The sequence below is a fragment of the Nannobrachium achirus genome, assembly GCF_963921795.1.
Source record: "Nannobrachium achirus genome assembly, chromosome: 12".
Taxonomy (NCBI): domain Eukaryota; kingdom Metazoa; phylum Chordata; class Actinopteri; order Myctophiformes; family Myctophidae; genus Nannobrachium; species Nannobrachium achirus.
The window spans coordinates 41,872,044-41,885,058 of NC_137832.1; the positions used below are offsets into that span (position 1 = coordinate 41,872,044).

The following is a 13,015-nucleotide window of genomic DNA, read 5'->3' on the forward strand; positions in this document are numbered from 1 at the left end:
GTGCCGAATCTGAAGCCGGTGGGACGAACGGTTCTCGAGATACGCGGATTACAAACACACACACACACACACACACACGCAGAGACTTCTCGCATTTATAGATAGATAAAGGAAACTTGCTAAACAAAATCATTTAAAAAATCACACCCAGGGTGAAGTGTTCATTTCATTAAGTGTCTCGGGAAGCTTGGCCAATGAGCCAAGTGTGGTACATACATACTACATACATAGCCAATGAGGGAGCAGCGTTCTTGGTGACATCACCACCAACAAGTGTGACCTGATATAAATCCATGAAATCGGTTGTCATTTTTGAAATATTTAACTTTAAGCAATGCATTTCCACTGGGAAATTAGTCTGGAGAGAGAGGAAGATAGACCCAATTGAATGTAGGAGTCATATAGTGTTCCATGCGAGCCCACACTGTTTCGTAGGAACAGTATTTCTAGTTATCACTGTCTTTTCTATTCCTGTATGTCCCAGTAAAGAGAGGCCAGCTAAACTACATATACATTGCTAGCAAATTAATTAAATACTCCTTTCTTTCCCCCTCTTTTTTCACCAGACTGAGTTGTGGTTCCCTAGTGAAAGTGTCCAGCCTGTACCTGAAGACCCCTCTGAGCCATTACCTTATGACCGTCTGGCCAACTTACGCAAGGTATAGTACAGTACAGTGCCTGAAACCTGATTTATACCTTGTTGTGTGCCAGTATTGCTTGCCAAAAATAGCAGCTCTACAAGCTTTTTCCATGCCAAGAACCCCCAAAGATGCATTACATTTTGGACATGAGCGTGAGACAAGCAATCCATTTAGAGCTTTGCAGACAGCTACTTCAGCATCATGGATATGGATCTCTCTCATGGATAAGTCCTCCCGGGTCCACCTTTACACTCCCAGTGCCACAGACCTGTAAGGAGCCCAAAAGTACTGTGCTCGGCTGCGTATGTATGTAGGTAGGTAGGTAGGTAGGTAGGTAGGTAGGTAGGTAGGTAGGTAGGTGCTGTGTGTCTTTAAGCCCGTAGCCCAATCAGGTACCAGCATTTCTGGCAATGTCTTCATTAACAGCCAGTGAGGGACCAGCATTCCTGGTGATGGCAGTGGTGATGTCACTGGCAATGGCTAGAGGTGATGCCAGTGGTGAGTGCTCCTCATGGCGCGCTCTGCTGGCACAAAAGTAGGCCACATATGGCCTACTTTTGCACAAGGCGCATGTTTGCACCTCGACAGAGTGCCGGTTAAGTTATTATTACTTGACTCTTCCCTTTTTGTGCTGCACAACTCATCTTGCTGAAATGACAGATTTTCAAATGTAACAAATATGTCCAAACTCATTTTCCAGCTGGAAATCAGTTTTATCCAGCGATAGTCGTGGGACAAATGTTGAATTAGCCCTTAGTGTCCATGTGTGCTGCTGCGACAGGCAGTGGTGGCTTTTCATTTGTTTCTATGAAGTAATAGACACCATGTTGTTGGGACTCAGGATCTCGATCCAGTAACCACCAGGGTCCTGAATGAAGGCTAGGCCTTTCATTTTACCGTCATCTGGCTTCTTGACAAACGTGACTCCTTGTTCTTCAAACAATTTGCAAGCGGCGTACACATCGGGTACAGCGATTCCAATGTGACCAAAGCCACGGGGATCTGAGTTGCCATTGTGATAAGACTGGCTCTCGTCCGTCTCTGTGCCCCAGTTATGGGTGAGTTCGACGGTCGCTCTTCTGGAGAATGTCCAGACAGTCCTGTCCTTCACATCGGTAGGAATCTGCTTCTTGTCCAGAAAGAACAGGGAGAAACGCATGGATGGGAAGTCAAACTTCTGCAAGAGCGTCATGCCAAGGATTCGGGTGTAGAAGTCCAGTGACTTGACGGGGTCCTTGACTCTCAGCATAGTCTGCTGCATCATGAAGTCCTTCGTCATGGGGCTGCCGTCTTTGCAGGCTGCAATCGCAGCCTCGTCCGTCAATCCGAGGTCGCTCATTTTCACCCAAAAGATCTGTCTGCCGTCTGTATGGTGTCTGTCAAAAAAAACACCAGTGTCTGTCTGACATCAGACATCTATGACACATCTATGACATACTTTATGACTCCAAATTTGGGCAAGGTTTCAGCTTGATCAGAGCCCTATTGACTTCCATCATAACATTGGAAGAATATTAGTGGAGGTACTTCTGTAGCCTACTGGTAGTGAGCATTCAAAGTATGACACTTATCGTTCCAGCGATTAGCGAGATTGTGAACGTACAGACACAAAGATACAAAGGTATGCACCATGTAAAATATTGGCTACGTAAACACGGACGGACAGTCGGACACGGTTTCTGGAATTTATAGATAGATAGATGTTCTTATGTGTTTTGGGTTTGCTGAACTATTTAACATCAATATCCTGATATCACACTTTATCTGAAATAACCTTGCTACATTAGAATCAATATTCTATATACTGGATGTTGTGTGTGTCAATATTCTATATTTTGTGTGTCCCTCCCTTCAGTTTCTCTTCCAGTTGTTTGCCAACCATTCTATGAGTCCACCTGGTCTGGCCTATGTGTCCATGTTGCAACAACTGGCTGCCCACCCTGACCCTTCCTGTGGCTTCATCAGAGCCCTCAGTGTGGTGCTGGGACAACATCTAAAGCACCCCTCCCCCAGCAAACTGGTCAAGGTGCCTCATGGAATTATATGCTATGAAAATACAATAAGGACTATAAAATAGCACTTAATTGGTTAATACATGTTTTTATATACAAAAAATGTGCTTCTCAATTATTAATTAAACATTATCGATAATTGTAGTGTGTGTGTGTGTGTGTGTGTGTGTGTGTGTGTGTGTGTGTGTGTGTGTGTGTGTGTGTGTGTGTGTGTGTGTGTGTGTGTGTGTGTGTGTGTGTGCACAATCGGGTATGCATGGGTGTGTTTGCACCTGTACCATTAGTCTATGCCCAATCTAGAGGAGGCGACAGAGTTGTGCTCCCCCGAGCCAGAGGCAGAGGAAGGGGAGGCCCCCTGTGGCGTATCAATCCCTGCCCTCCTCACTGTCCTCTGCCATAATGGACCCAAAGCAGCAGGAGACTCTGGCTTCCACCAGGGATGCAAGAGCCAAGAGGATCACGCTGAGGTACAATATACAGTATATCCTGTTTATATTTAGTTGTGTGCCAAGAATAGACGATCCGCAAGCTTAGTGAGATTGAGGATTTGCTATTTTTCAGGCCAAGGACCCCTTAGTCGAGAGAGAGAGATGAAGCAGGGACCCCCACAACCCATAGATACCATTTAGTTTAGTTTCAATACTTAAATAAACTTGACCTTTCACTCTGTACTTAGTCTGCTCTTCTTCCCCTCTACACAAAAACTCTTTGCCGAAAATAGACGATCTAAAAGCTATTTTTGGCTAAAAGTTCTCAGAATATAGACGCTAGGCAGCAGCCGTTGGCAACTGGTAAAAAATGAACCTAGCCCAACCCTACCCTCCCCTGCCCCTTCTTTGTATATACTGTTTGTTTTAGACTTACTGTCTTTTTTTGTTTTTCTTTACATATCTACTGCATAGTACTGTGTTCTATTTGTCTGTCATTCAATGTTATATGAGATACTTCAATGGTTTCCAGTGGAAATAAGCTTAGGCTTTTCATGGATCTCCTTTAAGTAGACCTTGTACCAGTGAACTATTTTAACGTGGTCTCTATATACGGTATGGGAATGTTATGTTTGTGGTGTCCCCCATCCACCTTTTTGTAACGCCCTCCACCTACCGTCCACCCATAAGGACATTTAATATAAGTAAGATGATGCTATTGTGACATTTCGCTCTGTGTCTCTGCTTTATCTCTAGGAGTTGGCGCGCATATTTGGAGAGCTAGATTACACACCTGAAGAAGCTGTTCCCTTCTCGGTCTTCTCCCAGCATCCTTCAGCCAGGAACCTGATAGAGGGCTGTCAACGCTACCAGCTCATAGTATGTTTATAGTCTATAGTAGTGGCTTTCAAACTTTTTGTGCCCGGGGTATACAAGTCACCAATATTCAAATTAGTTAAATATATTATTGTAGGGTATTTCATTTGCTTCTACCGTATATTGGGAAATGAGTGCACATAAAGTACTGATATTGTAAATTAAAAACAACAGATAACAAGACACTCCTGGCTTTGTCTCACGGCACACCATTTGGGAATGGTAACAATGGTCCCCATGATAATATCCTGAAATTCAGTTTCTCTGGTCTCTGGTGGGTCGTGACATTTTCTTGACAACATTAGACCTCTTCAGTTCACCCTTGGCTGACGCTGAAGATCTATCCTCCCTGATCTGTCTAATTGAGTTATTTTTACCGCTTTGGTTACATGGGTTTCATGTTTATGTACAAATGTTTTTCATAATATAGAAGGAAATATGTATTAGTGTGGTTTCCCAACAGGGCAACCACACTGGGCCCTGTTCTATTGTTTTCCTCAATGTAGACCGGACGTACAAGCGTACCGTATGTACGTCCCCATCCGTATGTCCCTTTTCTGATTGGACAATATAATGGATTTGAGGATTGGTCAAGCTTCACATGACATCATTGAAATGTAGAATAATTAAATTCGCTGATTGGGGAGTGGTGACCGCTGTGGTGCATCTGTAAGAATGCAAGAGAGGCTTCTTCTTCTCTTTAAGTAGTTTTATTCCAACAAAAAGGTTCACAAAAGGGTGCTTGAATGCAGTCCCAGGTTCGCATATAAGGAAAATAAAGTATCTTCTTTAAAGTTATCCAAAAACACAAGAATAATGTCCAAACTCCTCACTAGTCTAAACAGCTCCTCACTCTCTGATTGCTGCAGTCAAACTGAACTGAACTAGCAACCCCCACTCTCCTGGACACACCTGGCACCTGCAATTAGCTGCCTGACTCTCTCTCTCTCTAGGCAGAACACAAATTATCAATTATTATCAATAATCAATCAACTAATATAGGCAGGCAATTAAATACAATTCAAGTAATTAAAGTAGAATGTCCTTCGTCACAGCCGCCCCCAAATTTGTACAGTCAAATTTGCTAACTCGGAGAAGGACCGGGGGTTTCAGGTGCCGTCTCGGGTATGGCAGGGAGTGGGATGAGACGGGCAACCGGCCTTGTGTAGGTCTTGCTGTTAACTTGTATCTCCGCTGTTCGAATCCTTCCATCTGCCCCTGGAATGACCTTGGTGATGCGGCCGATAGGCCAGAGCGCTCTCGGGAGCTGGGGGTCCACAATCATGGCGACCACACAAGTTTGCAGAGGGGCCGTCTCTTTCTGCCACTTAGTGCGAGTCTGCTGGGCTGGGAGGTAGAGCCTGATGAACTTTTTCCAGAATTGGTCAGCGAGGACCTGTGTGTGTCTCCAGCGGCGGCGGCTCAACAGCTCAGACTCGGGGTATAGAACCTGAGGCAGCGATGGGTCGGGCCGCCCCATCAAGAGCATGTTCGGGGTTACTTGGTCTGGGTCTGCTACGTCACTGGATACATAACCCAGGGGCTTCGAGTTCAAGTTGCCCTCTACCTCAATAAGCACTGTGCGCAGGACTTCCTCTGTCACGGTCTGCATCTGGGTAGTAGAGTACAGGGCAGCTTTGATCGACTTGATTTCCCTCTCCCAGACACCCCCGAAGTGAGGTGCACTGGGGGGGTTGAATCTGAACTTGACCTGCTGTTTGGCCAGTTCAGACTGTAGAGTAGGGTGCATAGACTTGAACGAGATGTGGAGCTCCTTTTCACCACCCTTGAAGTTGGTGCCCTGGTCTGATAAAAGCTCAGCTGGCTTCCCTCTGCGTGAGATGAAGCGGCGGAGAGCCATTAGGAAAGAGTCTTGGTCCAGACTACTCAGGACATCTATGTGGACTGCCCGGGTGGTGAGGCACTTGAATAGTATACCCCACCTCTTTTCGTTTCGCCGTCCAACTCGTACTGTGAAGGGCCCGAAACAATCCATTCCTGTGGAGAAGAAAGGTGGTTTGAACAGCCGCAGACGTGCAGGGGGTAGGTCTGCCATCTGTGGTACTGTAGGGTTTGCTCTCCATCTCTGACAATCTGCGCAGCTGTGCTGGTGTCGCCTTACTGCCTCTCTTCCACGCAGGATCCAATACTTGCGCCGGAGTTCTGCAAAGAGCCTCTCCGAGCCTGGATGATGGAGATCTTGATCCACATCATGAATTATGAGTTTGGTCACCTGGTGGGCAGGATCCATTACTATGGGGTGAATGGTTTCCGGGTCCAGAAGGTCACTGCGACGCAGTCTACCTCCAACTCGGATCAGCTCCAGTTGCTTGTCATACTCAGGGGCTAGGGTGATCAAACGGCTGGTGGAGGGGATTGGTTTGTTGTCTTGCAGGTGCTGGAGGTCAGTAGCAAAGCAGTCGATCTGGGATTGTCTCAGCAGGTCTCTCTCAGCCTCTCGATAATCTTCTGCAGATGGGGTAGACTGATCACCTGCCGCCCCGTGGCGTGCCTGCACAACAGCCTCCACCATGTCCTTAAAACTGGTGAACTGGCTGGCATCAATTTGGGGGAGAAGAGGAGCAGTGGAGATAGAACCGCAGAATGCGGCCTTTCGCAGCTCTGTGCCATCCAAGGGCTCAACTTGTGGCTTTTTGGGCCAGCTTTGGCCGGGAAGGAGCAAGAATGCTGGGCCGTGGCTCCACTGGGATTTCGCTGCAAGCTCCCTCAGTGTCTTTCCACGGGTGAGGTCATCTGCAGGATTATTAGCTGAGTCCACATGCCTCCAGGATTGGGCTCCAGTCAGTTCCTGGATCTCAGCGACTCTCGTACCCACGAACACTTTAAAACGGCATGAGTCAGACTGGAGCCACGTGAGAACTGTAGTGGAGTCTGTCCAGAGCACCGCCTCGTCGAGCTCCAGGGTGAGTTCACGTTGCAACAGCGCAGCCAGCTGTGCACCAGTCAGCGCTGCACATAACTCCAAGCGGGGCATAGATTGCTGGCGCTTGGGGGCCACTCTTGACCGTGCTGTCAGGAAAGACACCTCCACATTCCCGTCTTTGTCTTCGGTGCGCAGGTACGCAACTGAGCCGTAGGCCCTCTCAGATGCATCACAGAATATGTGGAGGCTTCTCGTGGAGCTGGGGTGGTCTAGAAGGGATGTCGTGTAGCATCGTGGTAGGCTGATATCTGGCAGATGTTGTAGCTCATCTTCCCAGGTGAGCCACGCCTTGAGGGTGTCCTCCGGCAGGGACGGATCATCCCAGTCCCTCTCTTTGTCCCACAAGTGCTGCACGATGACTTTAGCCTGTGTGGTGAAGGGCACTAGGAAGCCTAAGGGGTCGTAAAGCTTCGCCAGTGTACTGTAAATGTTCCTCTTAGTTGGTAGGGGACGGTCAGTGAGGCGGCACTTGTATCCAAGGGTGTCTGAGGCACAAAGCCATCTGAGTCCAAGTGCCAGCTCCTGTGGGTCAGCCATTGACTCAGTGAGCCACAACTCACTACTTTGCGATCTTGCTTCCTTCGGCAGGTGACTGACGACTTCTGGGACGTTGCTAGTCCACTGCCGCAGCTCAAATCCACCGGTGGCTAGCAGCATCTTCAGTTTGTCGACCAGCTGCCTGGCTACTGTGGGGGAGGAGAGGCTTTGTAAGTGGTTGTCCACATAGAAGTACTGCTCGATGGCCACCCGCACGTCCTCCTCTGGCTGGCTGTGGTCTGCCACGTGCTTCTGGAGTGCGAACGTTGCGCAGCATGGGCTACAGGTGGTTCCAAAGGGTAGGACCTGCCATTCATAAATGGTGGGTGGTTCCTCTCTGTGCAAGTCTCTCCACAAGAAACGGAGCAGGGGCCTATCTTCGGGCAGCAACCTGACCTGGTGGAACATTCCCTTACTGTCACTGCTGATGGCGACAACATGCTCTCTGAATCTCAGCAGAACAGCAGGCTGGAGGTCAGAGAAGGGCCTGGTAGTAGCAGCTCATTCAGGTTACGACCCTTGTGGGTGAAGGAGCAGTTAAATACAATACGATTTTTCCCATTATGACTCACCATGTGGTGCGGGATAAACCAGGACTCAGGTGACTTGCTCAGCTCCTCACCGGCTACTTTCTTCACATATCCAGCCTGCTCCAGTTTCAGGATCTCTTCACCATAGGCTGCTGCTCGGGCTGAGTCTTTCATCAGGCGTCTTTCAGTGCTCCTGAGACATGGCAAGACTGTTTCTTTAGGGGTATGCAGACAGGGCATATTCTTTACTCGCAGCAAGGGGGTTGCATAGCGATGCACCCCGTCAACTTCCACCCTTACTGTTTGGGTTTCCAGCATGTGCATTGCTTCCTGGTCTTGCCTTGATCGTGTCACCACCTTTTCGCTCCTGTAGGGCAACACATCCATTTGCCAGAGCTGCTGTACATGATGAAGGAGTTCACCATGAGGGGACTGGGTGTCTATATGGAGACACTGCTGTGGCTGGAGATACTGGCGGACAACACTGGTAGGTCCATGAATAGTCCAGCCCAGCCTGGTCTTCACAGCAGCTGGTCCTCCTGGCGGTCCCAGACGGACTGGAGCTGTAGGGGTAATTAAATGGGGGTAGTCTGAGCCAATGAGGACCATGGGACGAGCTCGCTCCAGCGTTTGCAGGGGAAGGCCTCTCAGGTGCTTATATTTACGCTGAAGTGTCTCTATGGGTTGTGAGTGCTCTGCTAACCCCAGCTGATCGGCAGTGAAGGCTCTCTGGATCTTGAATGTATTGTGGGGCTGGCTGGCAGGAGAAATGGAAAAAGAGACAGACAAACCGTGCAGAACTCTGAGATCTTTGCGCACGGTCCTCAATGCAAGGGCCTCTGGCTCTCCTTGCAGTTTTAGTACTTTAGCAGCCGCTGGTAGGAGCATGGTGCGCTCTGATCCATCATCTAAAATCGCATAGGTCTCCATAGTCTGTTCTCCATTGTGCAGCATGACCTTGGTCACTTTCAGTAGTACCTGACTGCAGCCGGACTGCCTGTCTAAGTACAGCACCTCGTTGGCAGTATTCACTAGGCAGGAGGTGTCCACCGTGGCAGGCCTAATATTGACATCATGCAAAACCTCCAGGTGTCTGCCGTTGCATTTCTTGCACTTGGCCTTTAATCTGCACTGAGCAGCCTGGTGGGAGCGACAACAACGCCAGCACCGCCTGTTGCTCTTGATCCAGTCTTTTTGCTGCTCAGTGGAAAGCTGGGTGAAACTAGTACACTGGTTCAGGTAGTGTGGGGTGTCCCCACAGTATGGGCATGGCAGAACAGCCTTACCTGGGGGGTTGGCACTGGTGGATGGGGGGTCTGGGACAGTAGGGCTGCTTGCCTTCTGTTCGGCCCCATGGAGCACTGCGGTGGGCCTTCCAGGCCTGGAGTCCTTCCGCCCGTCCCTCTTTGCCTCTGTGCTCTCTCTGCCCTCTCTGTTTTGGGACTCGAATCCATACTCCTGAATCTTCAGCTCGAACTCAAGCCAGTCTGCAAAGTGTAGCAGCGTAGGGACCCTGACTTGCTGAGGGTACACATACATCATGAACTCAGACCGCATACTCTGTGGGAGCTTGGACATCAATCTAGTGACGTGGGACCCACACTGTAGCTCAATACGGCCTTTCTGTCCAAGCTGGTCGAGCATGCCCACCAGGGCTCTCACTCTAAGGGCAAAACGTTTAAAGGCAGCTGTGTCATGGCTCCGGATGCTAGGCGCCTCCATTAGATCTGCAATGCGCCTTAACGCCAGCTGGTGGGGTTGCCCATAGTGTTCTGTTAGAGAGGCCATGGTGTTTGTATAGGGCGTTGCAGAGTTTGTGTATGAGTCTGCTATGAGAAGTGCTTCTTCAAACTTCAGATGATCTACCAGGATCTGATATTTGAACCTCTCTGTAGCATCCTTTGGGAGAAGGTTCTCTGGGAGGTCTTTAGCCTGGCGAACTCACGGGGGTCCCCCCTACTGAAGTCTGGGATGGTGGGTTGGGGGCCCCGGTACACATACTCTGTGTGGCGGCTGGGGTAGAAGTCCTCATGTCTCTGGTCATCAGGGGGGCCTCGATGTGGAGGAACTGAATAGGCAGATCTCTGTGGGATGACAGGTGACTCTGATGCATAGAATGACTTCTCTGACTCATCAAACTCGTATGGCTCGCAGTATTCAGGTGTTGGGGGTCTTGGTGGCAGGCCTGGGGTCCTCCCCATATTCTTGAGGCATGCGGTCAGCTCTGCCACCAATTCCGTGGGCAGTGTGACAGTGGGTACAGGGGGTTTGGTATTAATCACTGCAGTGGGTAATTGGGGCTTTGTATTCTCTGCCACTGGAGGAGGGGGGAGTGGCCAGTCCCCATCTTCAACTTCTTCTACCCATGCTGCATGCACAGGCCCTGGTGGAATGTTGGCCATGGCCTGTAGTGCTGTGCTTGGTAGGTTGTATGGAGTGGGGGGAGGTGGAGGAGGAAACATGACAGAGCTGTATGGTGTTGGGTGAGGTGGAGGAGGATAAATGAGGGAGCTGTATTGCGTGGGGGGAGGAGGAGGAGGGGACAGACCTGGCCCTCTGCTGGTAATAAGCTGCCTTTGCATGTCAAATACTGTACGTTGCAGCCTCTGGTTATCTTCTCTCATCTGTCTCATTGTTTCCAATATAGCAGGGGGAACCTCTGGCCTTGCACGGGAAGACAGTGGGTCTGGGCTACTGTGGTGCTGGGGTCCCGAGTACACTGACTCTCTGGGAAGCTTTGGGCGAGCATCAGTCGATGGACTACACTGATCAATGTGCAGGGGGGTAGGGGATTGCATATCGGATATTCCTTCCATACTATAGTAGGGCGATGAGGGGAGTATAGGGCTGAGGTAGGTCGCAGAGGCAGGCAGAGGGGCATAATAGTCAGCAGGCCCAGTGGGCACACATACCTGGCCTTTGGGTTGGGCGTCGGTTGGCTGCATGGCTCCATTTATATTGTTTGGAATCATCTTCACTCTCTCCACAGCAGTCACTTTATCCGGAAAGAGGGACCATTTGAAATGTAGAATAATTAAATTCGCTGATTGGGGAGTGGTGACCGCTGTGGTGCATCTGTAAGAATGCAAGAGAGGCTTCTTCTTCTCTTTAAGTAGTTTTATTCCAACAAAAAGGTTCACAAAAGGGTGCTTGAATGCAGTCCCAGGTTCGCATATAAGGAAAATAAAGTCTCTTCTTTAAAGTTATCCTCTCTGACTCAACCAAACGTTGGTTCGGCTACAATGAGCTCTTTGTCCAGCCTAACCTACATGTCAAGCCTGACTTGCCAGCAACAGCCCACCAGCCCACCCAAAACCCCAATTGCGCTCCATTCATCCAACATGTGTTATGCCAACTAGTCTGTTCAGCTGTGACTTGCTGCCTGTCCACCCAATTAACTTGAAATGGGCACTGACTGGAAGAAGATAAAGGTGGAATTATAAGCTTTCAGCTTTGCCGCTTCCCAAATGTAGTTCAGTGTTGTGATCTCCTATATTAAGAATGGATGGGTGGATGTAATAACAAATTGCAAGCAATGTGAAAATGGTGCATTCTCCACATATACCACTAGTTGCCGTATACCAGGGGTGTCCAAACCTTTTTCAAAGGGGGCCACATTAGAAAATATTAAAACAACCCAAGGGCCAACTACCGGTATATCTCCTGACTTAATGTACTTTCGGTTGGACCATAACAAAGTCACATACATATGCATTGCAATTACAATATTTCCTTTAACTATCATCATCAATATTTAATATCAATGGTCTTTTGTCTGGCGTGTGCTCTGAACAAAACACAAATAACTTACTTTACCAAAATTAATGTAACCAGACATGCAAGATAAAAAATACAACAAAATAGCCTTTCTTTGACCCCTTCAGAATGAGACAACAGGGAACAACAACAATCCTGACAAATGATACTCTGGGAAAATATTCTTGTTTGACGGTGCTGGCGGGCCGTTTATATCACAATTAAAGTGATCCCTGACTAATATGACAAATATGCCTCAATACATTATAATTGTCCTCTATAACTACAATGTAAAATTAAAAACACCTAAATTATTTTATTTCTTCTAGAAATAGCTAATCTTTCACTCAATAGGGGAAATGCCCGTCGCAAGTTGATGATGTCATAAATGTCAAGTGTGATCTATCCCTATGGAATTAATGGCATGCATGTGAAAATAAAAACAAACGTAATACTTCCTATGGTTAATATGAGCATCATATCAATATTTCAAATGTGTTTGTGTTTTGTTTTTTTGCACATGCGTGCCATAAAAATGACACATGACATTTATGACATCATCAACTTGCGACAGGCATTTCCCCTACTGAGTGAAAGATTAGCTATTTCTAGAAGAAATAAAATATTTAATGTGTTTTAAATTTTACATTGTAGTTATAGAGGACAATTATAATGTTTTAAGACATATTTGTCGTATTAGTCAGGGATCACTTTAAGGAATGATGCCGCGGGCTGCATAAAATGTGTCATTGGGCCACACTTTGGACATCCCTACCGTATACTATCGTTTGACATTGGACATCTATTACAGTCATGAACTGTTGTGGTGCTGGTTGCAACACTGTGAACACAAAATCATTCACACCTTCAATAGCATGCAGCATTCCTATCAGGCATTATTTTATCTGCAAAACCACCCACATTGTCTATATTCTAACTTGCTTGAATGGGATCTCTTAAAGTATGTGTACCAGACCATAGGTTTTCAAACATTTTCATGACACGGATCCCCAAAAGACTTTCTTTTTCCGGATCTGATCATTGATAAACCTGATTGTCTGGGCTAGGGACCCTGATATATAATGTTATATGATATGCTTGATACGTTTTGATTTAAATGAAATTGTCTAGATATTGTCCATTAGAAATACATTCATGTTGATGATACTGAATACAGAATATTCACTTGTAAGAAAAGAAAAAGAAATCAAGTGAATTGCATTATAGCTAATCTAAACTACTCATTTGGGTGTGGATCCCCTGGAACCTCATCTCGGACCCCCGTTGTCCC

General features: G+C 47.6%; 2 protein-coding genes across 2 annotated transcripts; one reads left to right on the top strand and one right to left on the bottom strand.

The window, feature by feature from the left end:
* The first annotated feature begins 159 nt into the window (after positions 1-159).
* On the top strand, positions 160-4,001 carry LOC308295818 (sperm flagellar protein 2-like). Its single transcript, XM_080738879.1, has 4 exons — positions 160-659; positions 2,497-2,667; positions 2,938-3,120; positions 3,838-4,001. The coding sequence occupies exons 2-4, from the start codon at positions 2,527-2,529 to the stop codon at positions 3,970-3,972; spliced, it is 459 nt and encodes a 152-aa protein (XP_080595005.1). The 5' UTR covers positions 160-659; positions 2,497-2,526; the 3' UTR covers positions 3,973-4,001.
* Positions 1,447-1,980, bottom strand: LOC308295952 (lactoylglutathione lyase-like; the record flags this gene model as incomplete). Its single annotated transcript, XM_080739031.1, has 1 exon — positions 1,447-1,980. The coding sequence occupies one exon, from the start codon at positions 1,978-1,980 to the stop codon at positions 1,447-1,449; it is 534 nt and encodes a 177-aa protein (XP_080595157.1).
* Positions 4,002-13,015: the final 9,014 nt, after the last annotated feature.